The following is a 22,083-nucleotide window of genomic DNA, read 5'->3' as shown; positions in this document are numbered from 1 at the left end:
ACGGATGAAGACTGACCCAGTAGATAAGTGTGCCCCAATTGATAATTAGATTGAACTGATATTTATGCCACGTGAACTTCATGATGTGGACCAATATTTAGACGGATCAGATTTCCTAATGAAGTGACACTTGGGAGGAAAAATTGTATAGCATGGTGAGCTTTCAATCACCACGGTGGTACCTCATCATTGCTCACAAGGAACAAATAGGTTACAATGGGGAGTTATTTGATACTCTGGCAGAGCATGACGCTTGATGCACGGGCACTAAGAATTACACACGTGGCATGCGTTAACTCAGATTCAATTGACTAAATTTTGAACCATCCCAGACCCCAGTTTGGGGACACTTGTTTATTGAAGTAAGACCATTGGATATTGGATCCTTACACTTGCTCGGGTGGTAGACTCCCAGGAGTTTCAACACCCGGTCAAGGGTTCGAGCATCCATAAGTGGTGAAATCCCCCACTAAGGCGTGAGTGTGTAGGGGTGGGTGTGCGTGTGTTAAAATAAAAAATTTAAAAAAAAAATAGACCATTGGATATTTTCATTTGTAACCTTTACATAAATGTACACCAATCCAAAAATCATATAATAAGATAACATTTATTTTTGGTTCATGATTCATGTAAAAGGTGGGACCCAAAAATTGGATGGTTTAATTTGAATTGATTATATCCCATGTGCAATTTCTAAGTAACCTCTAAGTGCATGCATATAATCCACCGTGCTCTGCCAGAGTATCAAAGATTTTTTTTTTTTTTTTTTTCTTTTTACATGTTGCAATATATTCAAAGGTACTGATGCCTTTATAGAAAACAGTGGACACTATTCTCCCTTTGCTTTTAGACCAAAAAAGAGGGAGAGAATTTTATACTCTGGCTGGTGTAATGGTTCGTACACATGCCCTCAAAATTGTAAATATACAACATATTTTTCTAAATTAAACCGTCCAAATCACGGGGCCCACTTTAGATGGGCCAGAGACCAAAAATTACACCGAAATGATGCCGTAATTAGCCGATTGCTATATGTATAACAGATGGTTAAACCCATAGTAGTCCACGGTCACAATTAAACAAACAAATGTCAAGTTAGCAAAGGTTAGGATCATCCGAGCAATCTGATTTTGTGGTTAAGACCTTCATACAGTACGCCACTAGATGTGGACGGTCTAATTTGATTTGCATATATACCGCGAAGTAAAATTGCTGAGTGCATGTGTATGAACTGTCATACTCAACCGGAGTACTAAATACTAACTACAACATGATATCTCCCTCCCAAATGAGTGGATGAGATTGAAAGAGGATTTTGACCCTTATAGGTGGAGAAAGAGACAAGCATTAGCCAAAAATAAAATAGCAAGAGACAACATAACATGGAAATATATGCCAGACTTCCCACTTTCTTCACTAGTTAAGCTAGCTATTAAAAAGTAAGGCCACGTTTGGATGCACAATTCAATTGAATTGCAATCATTAGCTTTACATAGTGGAAATGACCAAATTGCATTACACACTTTACTACTCATATGGAGTTGACTAGGCTTCAAAAAAATGAAATTATGTTACTCTTTGGACTTGAAAGAAAATATGATTGTGATTTGAGGGCTGCTTTCTCTAGGAATATAAAGCTAACTACAACTAGTTGAAACTATAATTGTAATTTAACTAAGTAGTGCATCCAAACACAACCTACTTATTCTGTTTTTACTAAGGGGGTGTTTGGTTTTCCATTTACAATTGTAAATTACTGAAAATGGATAATGATTACTTACTCTTATAATTGTGTAGTGATATCACCTTCATTTGATTGCAATAATACATTTACCATCATTGTTTGTTTCACTCATAAAGGAGTGTTAATGGGTTGGGCTCAGGCTTAAAAAATTACAATTTTGAATAGGCCTTGCTTAAAATAGTTCAAAATTCGGCCAGGACCCATACTTATAGGCCCAGCTTATTAACTGCCCTATTCACCGCGAAGCGATATAAATATGATAGTTTTATAAGGTAAAATGACTACAAAAATATTTTATAAGTGTATTTAGCTCTAGATTTATGAACTATAATTCTTATTTAAGCAAACACTTTAAAATGATAATGATAGCCTATTTACTTTGTATTAAATAAAAATCAAACACACCTAAAGAAAATTGATTGTAGCATCTAAAAACTTGACAATGCCATCTAAAATGATGGTAAGGCTTAGATGTTGCAGCTTGGGCGCCACCACAAATGCAGAATTCCATTTTGAAGCTTGATTTATGAGAAATGTTTTTATTTGCAGTAGGTTATTTTCGTAGCTTGATGTTTTTCAACATTCACATAGCTTTTAATTTTTTGATTAAACCTACATTTGATATCAGAAGCAGTATTAAATATCATATTTTAAGACATGAAGAAAGTCATAAGTAAAAATGATAATTTAAACTAAAGTAAGTGCCGCCACAAGGTGGAATAGGTCACCTAAACATAGCCCAAAATAATTGCCTTATAGATGTTGACTATAGAGCATATGGTGACATTATTATTTCAGTGATTTAAAGACTAGCTTGATGTGTTCTATCAAAATTGCAAAAGATCCGTGTTTAAGCCCGCTGTCGTTTCAACCAAGGGCCACTCTGCACATTGCAAGTAACATCTAAATGTGGTCATGAGCATGCTTCGATAATTTAATATTATGATTATAAGATGACTATAGGCTCGTTTGATCATAAAGAATTCACAGTTTGAATATTAATAATTTATAGTGAATATTTAATAATTGTTTCCATTTATATTACTAAAAAATGAATTCCATTTTTTTAGAGTAATATTTGTTTCACAAGTTAAAATTTCATATTCATATTAAAACAGTCATCTTATATTTTATGTTGAAGAACTACAACTATAAATAAGATTAATAATTACTTTGTAGAATTTATTTATTTTTAAATCAAATCAAGAAAAGAAAATCTTTACAAATTACTCCTGTTTAAATAAGACTATGATTAAAAATTAAAATTACATATATAATAATAGTTTTTGTTTTTTTTGTTTTTTCAAGGAAAGTAATTTAAGAGACAGCCATATATGGTTTGGAAGATGGGTTTAGGATTTTAGAGTTCACCTAAATTCTCTTTGGATAAAATGCCAAAGGAGAAAAGGAGACTGAGTACTTTTATCTTTCCTATTCTTTGGTTGGAAGCAAGCATCTTACATGTATGAAAGGTAGGGAAAGGAATATTTGTTCAAGATAATATTATAGGGAAATCATATAATCCTTGCCTCCATCATGCCTATGTGTTTTTTAGTTTGTGTAAGTAGGGGTGCACATCGAACCGGTAGAACCATGAAACCGGACGGGAACCAACCAAATTGTATGGTTTGGTCCAGTTCTAGAGTGCACTAGTTCCGGTTCTGGTTCCAAAAATCAAAGAACTGTTTAGTTTGGTTTCGATTCACGATTTAAGGTATGTAAAACCGAACCGAACCAGGAACCAATCCATAGAATTGAACCGTTGAACTGAACTTGGAACCTAACCAAGATCCAAACCTATATATATATATATATATATATATATATAAAACCCTAATACACTTCACCTATTCACGCCGACCCTGTTGTGGCTGCCCCCAATTCCCCTCCATTCTTTCTCTCTCTCACTTGGGCTGGATTATAAAAGGCCAAGAACTGTGGAACCGAACCGGTTTTAACGGTTCAGTTCCAATTCGGTTCTAAGGTGCCAACAGTCTGATTTCAGATCCGATTATCCTAAAACTGTTAAGAACGGTTCAATTTCAGTTTGACCCCAGAACCGGACTGAACCGACCCGTGTTCACCCCTACGTGCAAGTGCACCAATGTGGAGTGATACAAATGATTGGTCTATTGGCCCCACCATGGTTGAGCCATGACCCAATAGTCACCCACATTGGAAGATCCTAACCATCAATCTTGGGCCTCTTTTTTGTTGAATGTGGATAGCCGGTGCATTTCTCTTCTTAACCATATACTTGTGGGCCAATTTCAAAGGTCAAGATTATCCTTAGAGGAGATTTAAAAAATAAAAATAAAAATCGTGGCCCATTCATGGAGGAGTCCAACAAACAAATGATATGGATTACTTGAACTTGGGCCTAGGCCCAGCCTATTGAGGGCGCTCAATTGGCCACTGTCAGCCTTCGGATCTGGGTCATATTTTAATTATCCAAACCGTTTATATGACGGGTCACACCTTTTATGGTGGATATCCAATAAATAAAGTATCTTAGATTGGAAATATCTCAACACTTTTAATCATTTGACTCTTTTCCTATTGCCATACATGGGGATGGAACCTATACCTCTCCTACAAACTGGTACTTGAGTATGTCTAGGATCTTATATTTCCTCTCTCAGACCAATGGTCTGGATCTGTTAACCATGGGCCCCACTTGTAGAAAATGAAAACCTGATTATGCCTGCCTATGAGGATCTTATAATTCCATGTAACTTCATAATAGGAGAATGATCGCATGCGTTCCAACATACAGTAATCCCAATATGTTTGAGCTGTGTGGGGCCCACCATCATTTGCCAGCCTAATCTATAACTCGGGTGGGTCAAACCGTAGAAACTTTGAGATGGAATGTGGGGTCCAACATGTTTTGTACATATCATCCAATCCAGTCATCGGGTGTGCCCCTTCAGGATGAAGGCACCCACTAAAACTCAAGCCATTCCAAGACTTTGGTGGGCCACCACAAGTGAATATATAGGTTTTATGCATGATTGTACATTGCTCCCTGTAGTGTCCCACCTGAGTTTTAAATGGTGAAGATCATTGGAAATACTGTGAACATGAGGAGGTGAACCAGATGCACGGTTTGGATTCCAAGTACACATCACAGGTGGGCCCCACACATCCCAACCTTTCATATTAATGACATATCCACAGATAAACAAAAAAGAATATCTGTTAGAATATGCTGATAAAACCTTTGAAAATGCACAACTTTGCAGACAAAGAAAATGTCAGATGAGTGGAGGAAAAGTGGGGTATTGAGGATGATGATGGGGCCTACCTATCGTGCACATGATACATGTGATTGTGACAGTTTTATTTGTTGGTCCACTCAGCATGGTGGTTAGTTATTTCTTTAAAGTTGGTTTATTCAAGCCATCGATCTGATGGGCCCCATCATGGATGGCTTGTTCCCCAGAGAAAAAATCCGGTCATTCGGTTCACAAATACATTATTAAAAAGAAATGCACAAACAAGCCACATTCAATTGAGGAAAGACCAAAGATTCAATGGCTAGGATCTTTTAATTTGGGAGAATGGTCATTTCATGATGGGGACCATCAGATCAATGGCTTGCTAACTCTACAAACTGAGTTTCGCGCAGGAAGTTACCATAGGAAAATCAGCCTATGGGAAGACGCCCTGACGGAGGGATGTACGTGATGAGGTCGAGCACCGTCTTTTTCTGGGGATGATTACTCTGAATCCACGGAGCTTCCCTGGACTCCTTAGAGAGATTCCTTGAATTCAAGAGGAGAGATAGAAAATAGAAATAAATTCTAATAAAATCCAAAATAAATTGATTGATAATAAAAAACGAGTTTACAATAAGTGATAGGAACCCTAGTAAGACGTTTCAGAATCAAACTCTAACTCAAACTCTCTAAAATTGTGACTTACTATAAATAATAAACTTACTATTTATATACGGTCATGATTTCCATTAGACTTCATGGTTTTTTGCCAAAAATAGTAAGTGTCCTATTTGGCTTAACCATGTTATTCTCCTAATTTTTCTAAGAACTTTTCATGTTGGACAACTCCTAAAACTCAATGGATCAAAAGTTATGATAGAACTAAAACTTACTATAAATAGTATAAATGGAAATAAAATGGATTTTCAACCGTCGATATGATGGAATCTCTCAAATTCGGCATGGGCAACCCGGCATAGAGGGGTTGATTGGCTAAAGTAGCTTCTCCTACCCAAAATCATATATGGTACGACGAATAACTCATTCCAGTTTGCGAGATATACTTGTTTTAAGGTTCTAACGGTCCGGATCACTTCCACCTCCGATCGGGTCTTCTCTGGTCCATCTTGGCCATGAAATTGTCTGTGACCCGCTCTACATCACACCTAAAAATGAGTCCATCTCATTTTAGTTAATCTTGAATGAGAGGAACTCATTTTTAGGCGTTTGCCGAACGGGCTGTATGAGAACCTGGAATTTGGGGCTTTTGAAGTAGAGCCCTCTTCTCAATTCCTCAGGAGAGGCTAGATTGCAAATTCCAGGTTGCCAAACCACCATCATTTCTCATCCTTTATTCAGTTGTGCCATGACATCTAGTCAGCAGGAATTCAGAAAGTAAGGGTGCCACAATCAATTTCTAGCTAATCATACTACAATTTCTTGAAATATATTCAGTTATTTAAAAATTACGCCCTCACGGATCACACACCTTCACCAACTGAGAGACATTGTCAGCTGCACAATTTCAGTAGACTAGTATGTTACAAGTTGGTGTCCATGTAATATATATATATATATATATATATATATATATATATATATATATATATATATATATATATATATATAGACACACACACATCACAAATGCACGCATCTAGAACATGTTTACACTAATCGAGTTCAAACAAAAACATTAAGCATCTCAATACCTTCATCTAAGCTTCATTAAACTCCCATCGAAAATTGGCGGTCGATCTTCTTCTTCATAACCTTCCCAACATTCGAAAAGTTCCGAAACACGACTTTTCTGCCATCCCACCACCCTGGGTGAGTAACCACTGCAGGTTTTGGGCTAATCCCAGTAGAAAAACCTTCTTCTTTTGTCTCTTCTTCCTCTTCAGGATCAAGGAGCAAGCCCGTCTCTTCAATAGGAGTATCCCAAAGATGTGCCGAGGGAGATGTCGACTTCTCGTGGGACTCTTGGAAGATGTCTTTGAATTCCTTGTTGGGTGGTTGTAGTTCATGCCTATGAAATTCATCTGGTTCATTGCATGAAGGACTAGAGCTACTGGAGTGGGATCCAAAAGACCAAGATCTTGAAGTTTGAAGGGAAGACAGTGATGGAGATATGATTAGATTCCCGAAGCCTTTGATCTCTTTAGAGACTTTGATAGCTTTCGAACGTTCGTCTTTGAGCAGTTCTTCTTCATCTAGGAGTTGAAGTATTCTCACTGACTTCTTTTGCATGGAATCACCCCAGTTGAAGCTGAAAGAGAATGAAAAAACATGAACTGATTTGGTTATGTCAATGTAAAAAGCTCTTTCTTTCCTTAATCTGAGTAGGAATGCCATTCTGGCATTTGTTGTAAACATCCAAGCTGTCCATCAGGTGGGTCCCCCCTGTGAAAATGCCCTAGACCAAAAATTGGGCTATCCAATTAACAGGTGGGGTACAACTTATGAAACAAATATACATTTAAAACCAGTTGTTTTTAAGCCATCCATTTGTTTCTGATGAGCCTACCAGCCCAATATTGGGCACAAGAGTCCACATGTGGCTCCCACTTGATGAGTGGGTGGTACAGGGAAGGACGTGATGAGGTCGATCACCGTCTTCGTCAAGGGGATAACTACTTTGAATCCACGAAGCTTCTCTGGACTCCTCGCAGAGATACCTCAAATCCATGAGGAAAATAAGAAAATAGAAATAAATTCTAGAAATTCAAAATAAATTGATTCATAATTGTCCAATGTGTATATGTCTGTTACACCATTAATATAGAAAAAAAAAAAAACAAAATTCGTAATTACCAAAAATAGAAAAATCCTAAATCTAATAAAAATCCTAATTCTAATGAAACCCTTCTAAAGCCTAATTTCTAAAAATAAAAATTTTGAATAAACTCTTTCTAGAAGAGTCCTACATGATTACAAGTTATTTTTTAAAAAAGAAAGAAATCTAAAACTCAAAAAATAAGAAAATATTAAAAAAATAAAAATTACTAAAAATAGTAATTTTTCCTTAAAATTTCGTTTTTGAGCTGAAAGTGCATGTTTTATGACAAAACAGACAGACACGACCCACTTTGTGGGTCGGTTCACCTCGGATGGCCCGTTTTAGTAAAGATTGATAGGTTATGCGCCCCGTAACAATACCCTGATCAAAAGTTATGATCAATTTACAGTCCACCTTTTGGTCCAACCATGCTAGCAATGTATTGGTGTCACATCCTACATCAGTGGGTAGGATCTCACGAGCATATGCCAGGTTGGCAAGTGTGCCTGTACGCAGATGAAATGAACCGGGCTACACAAGCATATGCGATTAGCGAAACCCCTTGCTAACATTCAACCAGTCGCTCGCAGAACTCACAAGAAGCATTCAGCACAGCATGGGCTGCCAATGGGAAGAGAAAATCCTAGGATTGTTGAACACTATGCCCTGTCAATCAGGACCTAGGGATAGTAAGGTTCTGCCATGGCCCACCAAATATAAGGGACCCTAAGGCAAAAATCCAAGGATCATGAGGCTGGTATCATGGCCTTGGTGTCATCTTACTCATTAGACAGAATGGATGCCCCATACTTAGAATCTAAGAATGTTAGGTTGTATGTTGGATTCAATACTACCCACCCAAGGGAAAATGACCTACGATTGATGGACCTTGTATCCTGATATCACTGTTTCAACAAAAACAATGAAATACTAGGAAAATCCCATATATGATGAAGAGTTTTTGTTGCAGTAGAAACAAGCAAGCATAAGACCCAATTCGATTAACGTAGTAGCTGGAAGTGGAACAAAATGTATGATCCATGCCTATCGATGTGTGATGCATGAGAAAATAAAAATTTTTTACCCACCAAGAAAATGGATGAGCCTTTATTAGATGCAAGGCTCGTGCTAGTTCAGTGGCTAGGTGATGTAGAGCAGGTTGCGGACAGTTTCATGGCCAAGATCCTTGAGGAAGGCGGTGATTGACCTCATCACGTTCATCCCTGTGTCACTAGGATACAAGGATCAGGGTCTCCTTGCCCACTAGAAAATGGAATAATTTATTAGAGCCAAGCTCTATAGGGTCTCGATGCATGGCTTAGTGGTAGAAGCTCTGTGTTTCAACATTGAAGTCCTAGGTTTGAGTGCCCATGTGAGGCGTGTGTGTGTTAAAAAAAAAAGGAGAAGCCCCATAAGGCTCTACATTAAGTCACAGAAGATTTTGATGGGCCTTTATCAGGGATATTGGCTCTACACCACATCCTAGCGGTCAGCCATAAATGTCTTGACAATGAGGCCAATGGCTCGACACCAACTAACCCACAAGAAAATTAATATAATGAAACATTCATTTGTAAAGAGAGAGAATGCAATTTCCCCTACTGTGATAGCCTCTTATGTTTCAGAAACCGAAAACGAGGGAGAAATTGATTTCCTTTCCCTGGCTTTTCCTCAAAAAATGAGTAAAACCATATTTTAAAAAAGAGAGTTAAACATAGATTTCCACGGTTCTTGCCGTTTTACCATTGACCTTTTAACATGGCTCATAACCGAACAACGGAATTATTGTTGGATTCTGTAGTTTTCCATTTCCTGACGACTCCAAGGGCATTTTCCATGTCCAAAATTTGGATTCTCTCTATCACTTGGATGAACAAATTCGTTCATGTTTTCAATTCAATTGGAATTAGAAGATTGCCTGACCCAATCTTAGCTTTGTAAAAGAAAATACATGAAATAAAGAGGAATGCAATGACCAGTTGAACATATGGGAAAATCCATCTTATGCTTAGGCACCTCTCTGGACTTTCCCATCATAGGAAAGATTTTCCTATCGGCAGCACGACTGGCCTTAGATTCCTCACAAACAAATTACCCTTGTTCATCGATGTGCTTGAAACTTCCCAACTCCTGAATGACATCCATATCACATTGGAATTCTTCAGCAACACTTTCAGGTCCATGAGTCAGTAAGAAATCCAGTAGCACTAACGCTTTGTATTGCTGCCTCCATTGCTTCCAGTCAACAATATACAACCTGCATTCCCAATAACATAAATAAATAAAAGTTCAAACCCACCCATTCGACTTTTGGTAATGCAATGGTACAACCCTTGCATGGAATGCACTTGAAAATAGTAGCTCCTCTTGAAAGGAGGATCACCCTGTTTAATCACCTTGACAAAATGTCCCACATAAGCAATTATTAGAAACTATTTGATCTTTGATTAAATTGAGGTTGTTTGGCCCTGAATATTATTGTTTTTAAACGGTGGGCCATGCATCTAACAACCATCCAAATTTTTATTTTTATTTTTATTTTTTATTTTTTACACACGCACTCACACCACAATGGGATTTCACCACAATGGGTACTCGAACCCATGACCTTCGTGTTGAAACTCTTGTGAGTCTACCACTGAGGCATGAGTAAGGACCCAACCATCCAACTTGCAATGGCTGTTTATTCATTTCCTTTGAAGTATGTCTGTAAGTGGTTAGACCAGATTGTTCCTCTTTCATTAAAGATTAATGATTTTTATGTTAGTTTTCAGTTGAAAGCCTCACTTCCACACCAAAACTATTTAGCAATGACAAATAAAAATGAGAATTACTCCGATGATATCAGAGCACTGTAAGTTAATAGTGCTCCTAGTTGCATTGGGTAACTTGGACAGTCCAATAGATCGATCTATACTGTCCATTAAGTACAGAACACATTTCAAGCTACCATGATAAAATAAAACCGATCTGATGAATCAAATCCATCTTAGATTTGGCCTCACTTTTTGTAGCCATCCTCCTTCCAACCCATGGATGGGATGGTTGGGATTGCCTAACAGAAGCAAGGTATTCAATACGGGAATGGTGGCCGTTAACGGCCACCGTCAATACTGTTACGGCCATTAAAAAAAAAAAACTGTAACAGCCGTTATGGGAGGGCCATTTTTTCTGTAATGAGCCGTTACAGCTCTGTAACGCCAAACAGTACACAGCGGTACCATCAGCCATTAGGTAACCGTTTTGGGATACCTTGAATGGAAGTGATTCTTAGAATCATAAGCAATCCATGATGGGAACTATCAACTAGATGGATTGAGTTGTCGGTTAGACCTATTTTTGTACAAATGAGTTTGACAGTCCATATTGGAGGCCATTGATCACATGGTCAAGATCATCACAGCAGTGTGATATTTGCATGGGCCTAATGGACAATCTAGGTCAATCAATTGGACTGTTTAAATTTCCCAATGCAAGGAGCACCATAACTTAATAGTGTTCGGATAGCACTGCAGCATCTCTCAATAAAAATCAACTAGCACCCAACAACAATCTATTAGAAATTGTTTGAACCATTGGATTAAAGAAAGAGACAGAGAAAGAGAGAGCAATAAAAAGATAGAAAAAAAGAGAGCATGATTTCAATGCACAAGGTCAGTGCAAAGAGTTGGGAGGTGGACATTATCTCTCACCATTTAAAGGCAGTTGGTGGGAATCTATAAGATACTAAGAATTTCAAACTTGTGAATTTTCAAATGCCTGTTCTGAAATGTGTGTGGAGATTCCCATCCATCAAAATGGGAGGGTGGGAGATTGTTTATAGACTCCCCGTGTGCATACTGGGCACACGCATCTTCACCAAAATAAAACAGAAAACACCACAAAACATCAAACTCTTCAGTTAATTAACTAATCAAAATTACCTCTGATGCAATAGATCGACAATTCTCCAATAATCGTCTATGTCAAAGGCGGCCTCCGATATTCTAGCCATTGTTCTGGCATCAGGACCGGACGGGTCATTGTTTGTAGCTTCCTCAGTCAATCTTTAAAAAAGAAGAAGGAAAATTGCCAAAGTTATGCAAAATAAACTGCAGAAATGATTAAGTAATTCCTAGCTAGAAAACTGTTAATTATAGAACGGATCTTGCTAGGTTTAGTTGACAATGGCCTTTTATGGAATCAATGGCCAGTTTTCCATGCCAAGGAATTCTATGATCCTCAAGTGATCCAGACCTTTGGTCTGTTGGACCCCCACTGTGGATGGGATGCCCACCAGATTGGAGGATCCTATCCCCCAATCATTGTCCTTTCCAGCTGTAGGTGTTCTGTTGCTCTATTTTCTCTTCTTTGCCATCCATTTGCGGGCCAAAGCTTGAGAGGTTAGGAATGTCCTACTGAAGAGATTTTTGGTGCATTTTCCATCCCGATGCAGCGCAAGAGATCAATGGTCTAGATCAGTGAACCATGGGCCCAGTTATACAACTGCAAACCAATATCCTCAGCCATAATAGTGGCAAATTCATCATTTGAGTCTCCATGAAGATTAGCCATTGTCACCTTTAGTGGTGGCAATGGATTGGGTTCAGGTCATGGTCAGAGCAAGTCCACCCATTTGCTGGTAAACGGGCCAAGAATTCTGGCTTCGAACCTAAACCCGAACCCATAACCATGTGGCCCTTTCCAACCCATTTAATTTAAATGGGATGGGCTTATCAACCCACCATGACCCCACTCGGGTTAAAGAATGGTTATGGTCTACTAGTTATTTGTTTTGGGTTTTGGGTTCGGTCGGGTCGGGTTGGGTCAGGTCATCTGGACTCACCCCATTGATAAGCTATATGGGTGGGTAGGTTGAGAAAGGTTCAATTTAAGCTTAATCCATTTACTTAAAAGGGCCACATTTTCTAACCCAACCCTACCCCCTGGCCATTTAGCTTCCCCAAACTCACCTCAGAAGCAAGTTGGACCACTTGACCCACGTTGGACCGGACCCATTGCCATGTGAAAATAATCAAAATTATTCTAAAACATGAAGGGAAAATCCTGATATCCTTTTTTCTTTTTCTTTTTTTTTTAATGAATAGATCAAAGAACCCAACAGCTTACAGTTCTGCTTGAGTAACATCAGTTAAGACAAGCCTAGCACTTTTGTACTTGTCATGAATGAAGGAGGATGCTTGCTTCTTAATCTCACTCAAAAACATGGTTCCCATTCCTCAATTTTCAAAACTGCTATTTCCTATTCTACCCCAAGAAAATGTGAAAATTGACATTACCCAAGAAAAAAGACATGAAAAACCACAACCTAAACAGTAGAAAAATCCAACCTTTTATTTTCAATTATTAAACTGTTGGCTTCTGACTTCTCAAAATAAGATTTCAACCAATCCAAATCACCTTTTTTATCAGAACTTTTGAGAGATTTCCCTTTCTAAAGTTTTTTTTTTTTTTTTTAAAATCAAATAAAGATCAAACCCAAAGTTTCTTCTTATAAATTCAAATCAAATCCCAATGCCTAATCAAACCCAAAAACCCTAAGCAATCAACAAGCAAAATCCAAAATCCTAATTATTTTTATTTTTATTTATTTATTATTTTTTTAAAAGGTAATTTCCTAAGTTAGCTGTTATCAAAAACTAGACCCAAATCTAAAAACTCAAAATGCTGATTTTCTCATACCAAAACGAAAACGAGCTCCCCAAAACCCGATATCTACATCAAATGATCAAAACCCATTTCCCCAAACAGTTAAAAAGCATCAAATTCCATCAAATAACAATACAAAAAACCGAAATTCAAAACCCCAATTTCTCAAACCAAAACAAAAACCAAGACCCAAAAACTCAAAATCTCCACAAAACGATCAAAACCCACTTCCCAAAACCGATCAAAAAATACAAATTTCCCTCAAAAACCATGAACTAAACAAGAGCCTGATCTGAGAAAACTGCAACTCTGTTCTCTAAAAAAAAACCAAAGGATTTTAATGGGCAGCCTTAATTTTCGATCAGAAATCCAAGGGTGGAATAATTCAAAGGTCATATCATAGAAAATGGCAGATCGACGGAAAAAGTTGGAAAATTTTGGCGTATTTTGCTCTGATATTGACTCTTTTTGTACTGAAATAGCAGAAAAGTGAGGATTTTTGGACAAGTGGGAACTGATTTTTTCTATCTTTCTGCACTGATTCCTGAATTTTTGTTGGAAAACTGCAACTGATTGAGGATTCCAGAGAACCCATGTGTCCAATTTCGCAACGATTGGGCCGATTTTCCCGAACGGAATCTCTGACATTTTCGGCAGTTTGCCGCGAAATCGGATTGCGTACTGAGTTACTCAGAACGCTTTTATCGTACTGAGTTAACTCAGTTGGGCCCACTGTTAATGTATGTGGTTTATCTACACCGTCCATCCATTTTTAATGATAATTTTAGGGGTTGATACAAAAATTGAAGCGAATCCAATGCTCAAGTGGACCATTACACAGGAAACAGTGTGGAATAATGATTTCCACCGTTGAAATCTTCCTGGGGTCCAAATTAATTTTTAATTGTCATCCAACCTGTTCATAAGATCAAAAATACATGGATGAAGAGAAACCACAAACATCAGCTTGATCCAAAACTTCTTTGGCCTCTAAAAACTTTTTAATGGTAAAGTTTCAATTGAATTGTTTCCTGTAGTGTGATCCATTTGAGATTTTAATTTACTTAATTTTTGGGATCTAGTATTAAAATTATCTTTTAATATGTATTAACGGAGTGGATAAAATAAATAAATAACAGTCGACCCCACACAGTTTACTCAGTATGCTAATGGTACTGAGTTACTCAGTACGCAATCCGGTATTTTGGTCATTTTCTCAAAAGGGTATGTGGTGACGCCGCGATGCACGAACCGAATGTTTGTACGGTACCCTTCGGGGCTTTCTGTTTGTACAAGGTGGGACCCTGGTCAAGTGATCTGGACCTTTGATCTTGTGGGCCCCACTGTCAATTGCCCATGAGAGGAACTTCTTCCACACAGAAGATCGTAAAAATTAAATAGGCGGTCAAACTAATAGACGGTTGATAAACAAAAAAGATCAACCGTTCAATTTCAAGAATCTCCCAACACGGATGAATTTTGTGTTGAGCCCATCATAGAAAAGATTTTGTTCCCTGAACCATGGCTCTCTCAAATCAAAGGTTGTTTAGGGTTTTCAGTTTGTACGTGTGGGCCCACCTCTGATATGATGGGCCCATGCACAAAAGTTTTCCAAGATTGGAACATCGTAGTTGCACGCAGGACGAGGTTTTTTCTTGGTTGAATGTGAACCGTTGATGTATTTTATCTCTCAACCGTCAACTATTGAAGGGTTAATATTCTTCTAATTCAGGGGGTTTTGAGGGATGGACCACCCCTTTAGCCCACAATATCTTTCGTTTGGATCACTGAACTGTGGACCGCTGCCCTGCGGACGTGGTTTGGCTAGTGGTCGGTGCTCTGTGGGCCCCACCATGATGTATGTGTTTTATCCACACCGTCCATCTATTTTTTTGGGGTTCATTTTATGGATCGTTTTAGAAAATGAGGCAGATACTAATATCATGTGGACCACACCACAGGAAAACGGTAGTGATAGAATGACCACCATTAAAAACCTCCTAGGGCCCACTGTAATGTTTATTTGATATCCAACCGTTGATTAGGTCATACAGACCTGGATGAAGAGAAAAAAATATATCAGCTTAGATCGAAAACTTTTGTGGCCCACAAGACGCTCTTAATGATGGGCGTTCAAACAACGTTTTCCTTTGATATGGTCCATTTGAAATTTGGATCTACCTAAATTTTGGGCTCATACGATAAAATGATCTGGAAAAATGGATGGACGGCGTGGATGAAACAAATACATCATGGTGGGGTCCACAGAGCACTGATCACTAGCCATAGGGACAATAGCCTATCCGCGTCCGTTGTCCCAAGGGCCTGCATCCTTGCCAGTTGCCAGCATGCATGGTTTCTCACTTCTGAGTTCTGACAAGTGAGTGCCAAATTCCACTAATACATACCGTTGGTGATGCAGGTCACATTTGGGCAACATTAGTTTCTGCCGTTGATCTTCATACATTCGATATCACGAACCGTTGGAAAAACTAGATTTTCGAGGAATTGTGTATGGATTGTCATCTTAACTACGGAGGATCATGATTACCAGCATTTGAAAGTAACATCGTGGAATCCCACATGAAGGGTCCATGAAGAGTCTTGTTGTTTATATATATATATATATATAGATATATATATATATATATCTATATATATATATATATATAAACATATATATAATTTTTAATTTTTAATTATAGTTATTTAAAATTTTAATTAATATTCCTTCATTTTTCTTCCCACTCACTTTTGGAGTATCAAACAACTTTGAAACAACATAAAATTGGTCAACGTATTAAGTCTCGTGAACGCAAATAATGCAATTCTTGCAATATATATAGTTACGACCAATTTTTGTCATTTTTAATATTTTGTTTGAATAAATGGGATTAGAAGTAAGGACATGGAATACATAGTCATAAATTAACTATAATTAATACTTGGTGTAAATATTGTCATTGCATTGTAATCTAATGGTTGATGTTCTAATTTAGTTTATGGGTTTTTTTTTTTTTAACCCTCCAATTTCGTCTTCTTGTTGTTGAACCACTCTTTGATGGACTATACTTATTGTGTATGTTAGATTGTGGGTGAATCACTTTTATGGCTGTCTTTTTCAAGGGTTTTCGTTTTGTGTACTTGAGACGTGAAGGTACTATATTTGACTAGACCATGTAGAAACTTCAGAAAAAGGAATCGGAGGATCCCCTGTCCTAAAATTACTAATTGATTTAATCGAAAATTTTAAGGAATGGACCACGGTTACAAATAGGGAAGTTGTTAGGCACCCTCTTTGCCCTTACAATTGTACAATCTTTTTTTCGCCTGACTAAACAATTATCAAGGATTCAGATGGTTCCTGCACATGAATGATGCAGGTGTGTGGAATGTGGTGTAATAATGCGATGGCCTGGGTAAAATAAATCTATCATGACTCACCTACTTGACAAAGAGGCTGAGATAACCAGTCAATTCGAGTTTTTTATGGACAAAATCTAATATTTCAACAAGCTGCAGTCATACGCTCAAATCAATTGGGTGCTTAGATGCAATGCATGTAATATATGATGCTGGTGGGCAAAATGAGTAAGAGGGTTGCGAAATGAATAATGTTATATGATCAAAGTTGGATGGATGGATGAACGATCTTGTTGCAAGGGTCGGATTAAGTAGCTTGAATTGGTGTTTTTGGTTGCTAAAGCTGTTGAGTGTTAAGTTATGCTAGGTTGACATAGGCTAGATTCCTCTCCTTTTACTCTCTCCTCCTTAATGGAGGGATGAGATGGGTTATGTGGATGGCAAAGGGGATGGGAAAGGCTTCGAGGGATGTTTGAAAAACTTGATGGATGCTTAGAATGGGAGAGGAGTAGGATATTTATAGCCCTTTGGACTGAATTATTATTATTATTATTTAGATTTTTAATTTTTTTTTTTTTTTTTTTGTAATAGTTGGGAACTCTAAAGTTAAAAAAGGTTCAAATGTTGGGATCTCATATTGCCATGTGATGCAATCCAAGCGGTTGGAACAGGGGTGAAACTTGCAACTTCGATGAAAAGTAAGGGCAACGTTGTCCTTTTCTCTCTTAGTGTGATTACCAAGAAATTCAACTGATGTCACCACTCCAACTAACACTCGCGAAAGTGGGAGAATTGCCACATGCCAGATAGTATACTATGTGATGCCTGACACATGGGATTCTCCCTGCTTTTGCAAGGGGCTCCTTGGATGGTGTATTATCCATGTTTCTTCCGATTTTGCATTACTATGGTCCTAAAGTCTAGCGGGCCTAGGTGTGGGCTTGAACTGAGTTTTGGGCTTGGACCTAAAATTGAGCTTGGTCTTGGGATGTTTGGTTGAGTTGACTAGGTCGATAGGGCTAGTTGATTTGACTGGGTTAAGCGAGTTAATTGAGGAAAATTTGACCATACTAGCATTGTGGTATACCCAAAATCTCGAAAAGAAATGAATGTTTCAAATATTATTAGACTAGTCATTTGACAGGTTTTGAAAATATTTTCGAATCAAATTATCAGTCACTGTATCAGCAGTTTTATGAATTTTGAGTGAAGAAGAAATTATGTAGTATACAATTTTGAAGAAGTGAAATTAATGGGATTAGTTATTGGGCCTATTAGAACCTAGATATAATATGTTTATTTTCTTTATAACGCTCTATTTATATGAGAAGATGCTAATTTCTTACTGACATGATCTCTATGTGGCCCACAAGACCTAATAATTTATAACGGTGTCCATTAGATATTTGATGTGGTCAATGTGACTGGTCGATGTTGATCATGCTTCCAACCACGGCATTTCATAAAATTTCGAAGTTAATGGATAGAGTAGATTCCACACATATGCGATGATAGATCCCATAAACGGTGTACGAATGCCCTTAGAAGTTTTTTTGTGGTGTAGTCCATTTAAGAAGTTTGTGATGGTAGGAGTTTAATCACCATTGTTTCTTGTGGTGTAGTCCATTTAAGAAGTTTTCGATGGTAGGAGTTCAATCACCACTGTTTCTTGTGGTATAATCCATTTAAGCCTTTCGTCTGCCTCCTTCTGGGGCGGCTCATGTGTTAAGGGTCGATGCTGTTATGCATTAAGGGTCGAGGTTGTCATGTGTTAAGGGTCGATGTTGTCATAGTCAATGTTGTCATGTAGGGTCAAGGTTGTTAGGGTCAAAGTTGTCATTTGTTAAGGGTCAAGGTTGTCAGGGTTGATGTTGTCATGTGTTAAGGGTCGAGGTTGTCATGCATTCATTAGCATTCACTATTAAAAATGGATCAAAGGCTACAGATCATCTCTTTCATTATCTTCCACATGACAATCACAACCATCCTTATCTACATTAAATCCCTTCCGATAATCGCTTTTCCTTACCATCCCTCTCTATTAACAATCAACAGTTACTTTCATCTCTAGAAAATGTTATTGCACAAAACATAAAATATAAAATTCATTTAAAATGTCTTCCACGTATCAGTGGCTTTTATTTCTAAGAAATGTAGTCGGAGTAAAAATAACACTTTTGTAAGGCCTTAGAAGTTGTTGACGGTGTCCATACGCCAAAGAAGCTGATGGTAATGAACGTACACCGGAAAATGCAGTTGAAAAGAGCGGTGGTGGTTCCTTAGAAAAAATGTTTGAAAAGAAAGAAAAAGCTAAATATAAATAAAAAAAAATCATAAAGGACTAAGTTCCAAAGTAGGAGTATTTTCATCCACTAATTCTCCAAAAAGTGATCAAAAAGCCAACTAAAGAATATATATATATACGAGAGAACAATTTTCCATTGACTAAGTTGACTAGTTTGGACTAAGCTGATTAGTTTCGACTTAGTTGGATTGAATTGATTGCGTTCGACTATGTTAATTGGTTGGCTGATCAACCTTGGCGTGGGGTGTCTATACTTGTTAACTTAGTTTTGAAAATCAATGTGCATATGGTTCCTTGATAACTTGGCCTGCATTGGTATAAAAGAAAATGCATATGTAACTAGTACTTAAGATTTCACCCAGTAAATGTTATTCTAGTGATGTGAACGCACTAAGCAATTGTATGATGGTATTTTAATGGCATACTTGGCACGTACACATCCCAATGGGTCAAGTTGGGCTATGGAACCTTAAACTACTGAGGTAGGTTTAATTGAATCTATCTGTTAGGCTTCAATTAATTCCACAAATTGATTTAGATGACCTATCTGTTAGGCTTCAAGCTTAATATGGTAGAAGATTCATTAATTCCATAGCTAAATCCCTCTCTAATTTTCTATAAGAATTTGTGGGGGATAACTACTTAAACTACTTCAACATCCATCTTTTTTCTTTTATTGTCGTTTTGAACATCTAGAATTAAGATCAAGTACTGTATCTTTAGTGGTTAATACAAGTTGGCTGAAAGACTGAATCTAGGTAGGTTTAATTGAATCACAGAGAATCCTGACACAGTTGGGAAGCTTTGACTATCTTAAAAAAATGTACAGTAGAATGTACCTTTTAAGTCATTCTTGACATTCCGTAAGTATAAGAAAAAATTTCATATTTTATATTTTAAAATACTGAGGTGGTTGGTGAATATGATATACTATTTAGTTACTCACCGAATTACAGTATCATTTATCAATCGGTAATCACCATCGTTATTGCAGATGTGATGGATCTAGTTTTAGACCATAGGAACGGCCATCATTAATTGGTCTGTTGCAATTTTCCATGGATAGATTTGCCTCAAAAACGTCCTTGATAGGGCAATCTTGTTCTTTTTATTTATTTATTTATTTATATATATATTTTTTACACACATGCTCATGCACACCACCATGGGGACGTCGTCTGCTAGTGGCATAAGGATAGGGGATAAAAAGGCAAATACATGAACACTACAAAGGGTCCTAAACTCCTATTCGTGATAACTAGGATCTTCCAACCAAGGTGAGCTTTGCGGTATTCTCTATCCACGATCACGGTGGGACTCGACAAAACCAACAGTCTAGATTAACTAACCATTGGTTTGTTGTTGACATCACATCCTACCACAGTCAAGAAAGACAACTCAAAACGAATTAAAGGAAAATCATCCTCTCAAAATGGATGCTGAAAATATAAGCAATCAGCAATCCACCGGCACACTGACAAGATGACTGGGATTCCTTCTATCCATGATGGGACCCACCCTGCGAACGAACCAGATCATTGGGGAAAATTACACAATGCCGAAGGAAGCTTTCAGTTTGTACTGGGGCGCATCATTCGATGATCTAAACTGATAGGATCGGACTCACTGTGGATGACCCATGAGCCTAAGATATCCAAAATGGGAAAATCCTAACCATTCAATACGTAGCCAAGTAAATAGACGGACGGGTAACAAATAAAGTATTGCAACAGACATTCAACCATAGATGGGCCTATATTCAATGTCTCGGATCTTCCAATATGGGGGACTTTTAGGGTATGATGTATCCAGTGTGTGCCCATGATATCAACGGTTCGAGTCACTGGATCATGGCTGCGCTGCTAAAACCCAAAATATCCAACCCATGTACTAGCATTGCAAAATGCAAAAAAAAAAAAAAAAAAACTTGATGCTCTGGGGTAAGTCAATTTGAACCATCCAAACGATGGTTCTCAAATTAGATGGACCATAAACCCAAACTTCCACTAATTTGATTGCCTGATTGGCAGACAAAAAGTGGACGGTTGAGATGAAAACTAGCCAGTCCTGCAAATAAACAAGCATTCATGAATCAAAGGTTTTGATTGCTCAACGAATCTGATTTTCAGATAATGACCCATCTGCAGTGGGCCCCAAACGTTAGACAGTTCTGTTAATGGAATGCCAAAAAAAAAAAACCCTCTGTTCAGGGCGAGTGCATGGTAACGTTCCAGTGCACCTAGTTGCATTTTGGCACTTGAACAATCCCTACAAAAATTACAGACCACCCATTTAGATCAACCACCACTCTTTTGTAGGCCACATTGAAAATACCATCCTGACCAGACGATCCTCACCATCAGACCAATAGTGCAGGCATAAATGGGCAAAAAGATAGCTAAAGAGAATAGGCCCAATCATAAGCTTCAATCACCCTCAGATGCCAAGTGGATGATCCTAACCATCCAATCTACATAACAGAAAAATGAACCAACAAGATCATTTCTAGGTGCAATCATAAACGTCTCAACATCCATTTGACGACCACCGACCTTGGATTGTTTATGCTTTTAAAGGATCAGATTGGTGGGGGGTACCAGCTATCTAATCTTGGCACTAAAAATAGATGGCAATAAGAGAAGAAGAATAAGAAAGCAGTGATTCCAGTGCATGGAGTATTTACAGATACACAAATACCTCCCACCATTTAAAAATGTTTGAAGGGAATCTAGCAGCATTTCAAATTTCAAAACAACCAAAGCCGATTTTGACGTTTGTGTTAAGATTCCTACCACCATTTATAGATAAAAAATGATCACATATAACCTGACATTTCCTGCTTGTGTCAGTTCAATTGAGCATCCATGTGCTGAAAAAGAGTGGACCAGATCATGAAGATCACCTTGAGCAAAAATTGGAACAAGCCATTCATCAGGTGGACCGCAGTCATTCATTGATGGTAAGTCAGACCATCAGCTGTACATTGATTTCAATAGTGTAGCTTGCCAGATGAGTTTTTGTC

At 37.8% G+C, this 22,083-nt stretch overlaps 1 protein-coding gene across 2 annotated transcripts; it reads right to left on the bottom strand.

The window, feature by feature from the left end:
* Positions 1–5,025: 5,025 nt before the first annotated feature.
* On the bottom strand, positions 5,026–13,295 carry LOC131240421 (uncharacterized). 2 transcript variants are annotated; one of them, XM_058238637.1, is made up of 5 exons: positions 12,854–13,295; positions 11,668–11,790; positions 9,840–10,001; positions 6,678–7,234; positions 5,026–5,511 (listed from the first exon to the last, which is right to left on the bottom strand). In XM_058238637.1, the coding sequence occupies exons 1-4, from the start codon at positions 12,958–12,960 to the stop codon at positions 6,694–6,696; spliced, it is 933 nt and encodes a 310-aa protein (XP_058094620.1). In that variant the 5' UTR covers positions 12,961–13,295; the 3' UTR covers positions 5,026–5,511; positions 6,678–6,693. The 2 variants fall into 2 exon arrangements, with proteins under 2 accessions (XP_058094620.1, XP_058094619.1); XM_058238636.1 differs by lacking the exon at positions 5,026–5,511 and having other exon boundaries at positions 6,582–7,234.
* Between the last annotated feature and the right edge of the window lie 8,788 nt (positions 13,296–22,083).

This window comes from Magnolia sinica, chromosome 3 (assembly GCF_029962835.1).
Source record: "Magnolia sinica isolate HGM2019 chromosome 3, MsV1, whole genome shotgun sequence".
Lineage (NCBI taxonomy): Eukaryota > Viridiplantae > Streptophyta > Magnoliopsida > Magnoliales > Magnoliaceae > Magnolia > Magnolia sinica.
The sequence above is the reverse complement of the archived record's forward strand: the minus strand, read 5'-3'. Positions and strand labels throughout refer to the sequence as shown.